General features: G+C 46.3%; 1 protein-coding gene across 1 annotated transcript; it reads left to right on the plus strand.

Annotated features, from left to right (window-relative positions):
• Positions 1-359: 359 nt before the first annotated feature.
• On the plus strand, positions 360-1676 carry LOC310696973 (olfactory receptor 10Q1-like; the record flags this gene model as incomplete). Its single annotated transcript, XM_083483213.1, has 1 exon — positions 360-1676. The coding sequence occupies one exon, from the start codon at positions 360-362 to the stop codon at positions 1317-1319; it is 960 nt and encodes a 319-aa protein (XP_083339339.1). The 3' UTR covers positions 1320-1676.
• Positions 1677-1909: the final 233 nt, after the last annotated feature.

The following is a 1909-nucleotide window of genomic DNA, read 5'->3' on the forward strand; positions in this document are numbered from 1 at the left end:
GCCCGTTTAACTTCTCTAGGAAGGGAGTTCCAAAGTCTGGGAGCTGCCACCAAAAAAGGTCTTCTCTCTTCTCCTCACCAAGCATGTCTGTGAGGGTGACGGGACTGGAAGAAGGCCTCTCCCAAAGATCTTAGAGCCTGGGCAGGTTCATATGGGAGGATATTGTCCTTCAGACACCCTACATTTGTGGTGATTGCCACATTTACAATACAGTGTAACATAGATGTATGGAGAAAGGAGTGAAACATCTGAGGTTGATAATCATGCCAAGAATTTGAGTACCACACATTCCAGTGAAATAACTGAGAACAGCATATTGATGTTTAACCCACTGTTTCTTTTGTACAGTGACTGATGAGATGTCCTTGGCACTTGCAAAACAGAGAAACCAATCCATTGCCTATGAGTTTATCTTCCGGGCATTCTCCACCGTTCCTGAGATCCAGGGTCTTCTCTTCACGTTCTTCCTTCTGCTCTACCTCGCCATCCTCTTCGGCAATGTCTCCATCATCTGGGTGGCCTGCACAGATCATTCCCTACGCGTCCCCATGTATTTCTTCCTGGGCAACCTCTCTTTTCTGGAGATCTGTTACACCACTGTAACAGTGCCGCAACTGCTGTCCAGCATCTTAGATGCCCACAGACCAATTCCAGTTGCAAGCTGTGGCATACAGATGTTCTTCTTTCTGGCACTAGGGGGCATGGACTGTTTCATGTTGGCCGTCATGGCATATGACCGTTACGTTGCCATTTGCCACCCACTTCGCTACAGCCTCATCATGACCTGGCAGGTATGCACATGGCTCGTGGTTGGCTCACTAATGCTTGGTATTGTGGTTTCATTGGAGCTGACAGTGCTGATCTTCACCTTGCCTTTCTGTGGCCACCAGCCCGAAATCAACCATTTCCTGTGTGACGTGCCACCTGTGTTGCGCCTGGCATGTGCCGACACCCGTGTCCAGCAGACTGTGCTGTACAGTGTTGCTGTCATGGTCCTAACTATTCCCTTCATTCTAATATGCATCTCCTACATCTACATTGTGACTGCCATTTTGCGGATCCACTCAACAACTGGGCGGCAACAGGCCTTCTCCACCTGCTCCTCCCACTTGACAGTGGTGATCATACAGTATGGGTGCGGCAGCCTTGTCTACCTGCGTCCCAAGACAGATTCGTCAGAGGATGACGACCGCCATCTTGCTCTCATATACACTTTTGTCACTCCACTGCTAAACCCCCTCATCTACAGCCTGAGGAACAAGGATGTCAAACAGGCTCTAAAGAAGGCCATGGCGGGAACTAATGACTCTCAGGTCTGATTCCTATTCATATGGGAAATCCAGTACCAAATATTCCATAGAACCATCTACCACGTCTAAGAAACAGGAGGCAGAATGAGGTTATGCAACGAAGGGAAAACGAGCAAGGTCCCAACTAAAGAAGAATGGCAACTTAAGCTGATGGAATATGCGCAGCTTGTGGACTTAACCTATAGAATAAGAGAACAAGAAGAACATACGTTCAGAGTGTACACTTGAAAACATTGGCAGCATTGAGATAAATTCAACAGTGTAAATAAGTTTTGATGTGTGTATTAATGGAATACTGAATGGTTTAATTTGTATAAAATATACAGAGATTTATGATATGCAAAATGAACAATGGAAAGAGAAGGGATGTTTAAATGAGTATTCTAAATTGTAAAACAGAAAATTTAATTACACACACACACACATATATATATATTGTCAGGGGTTCAGGAGCAGAGGAAAGGGCAAGGGAGGAAACAGAGAGCGAGGGGGAGGAGGCAGAAGAAAAGATGAGTGATGACGACGACCCGAGATCTCCGAGTCTTTCCAGTGAATCAGAAGATTCACAGAAAGGAGCACCAGTGGCCAGGGCAAGGGGG

The sequence above is a fragment of the Podarcis liolepis genome (assembly GCF_965112155.1).
Source record: "Podarcis liolepis genome assembly, chromosome: 1".
NCBI classification, from domain to species: Eukaryota; Metazoa; Chordata; class Lepidosauria; order Squamata; family Lacertidae; genus Podarcis; species Podarcis liolepis.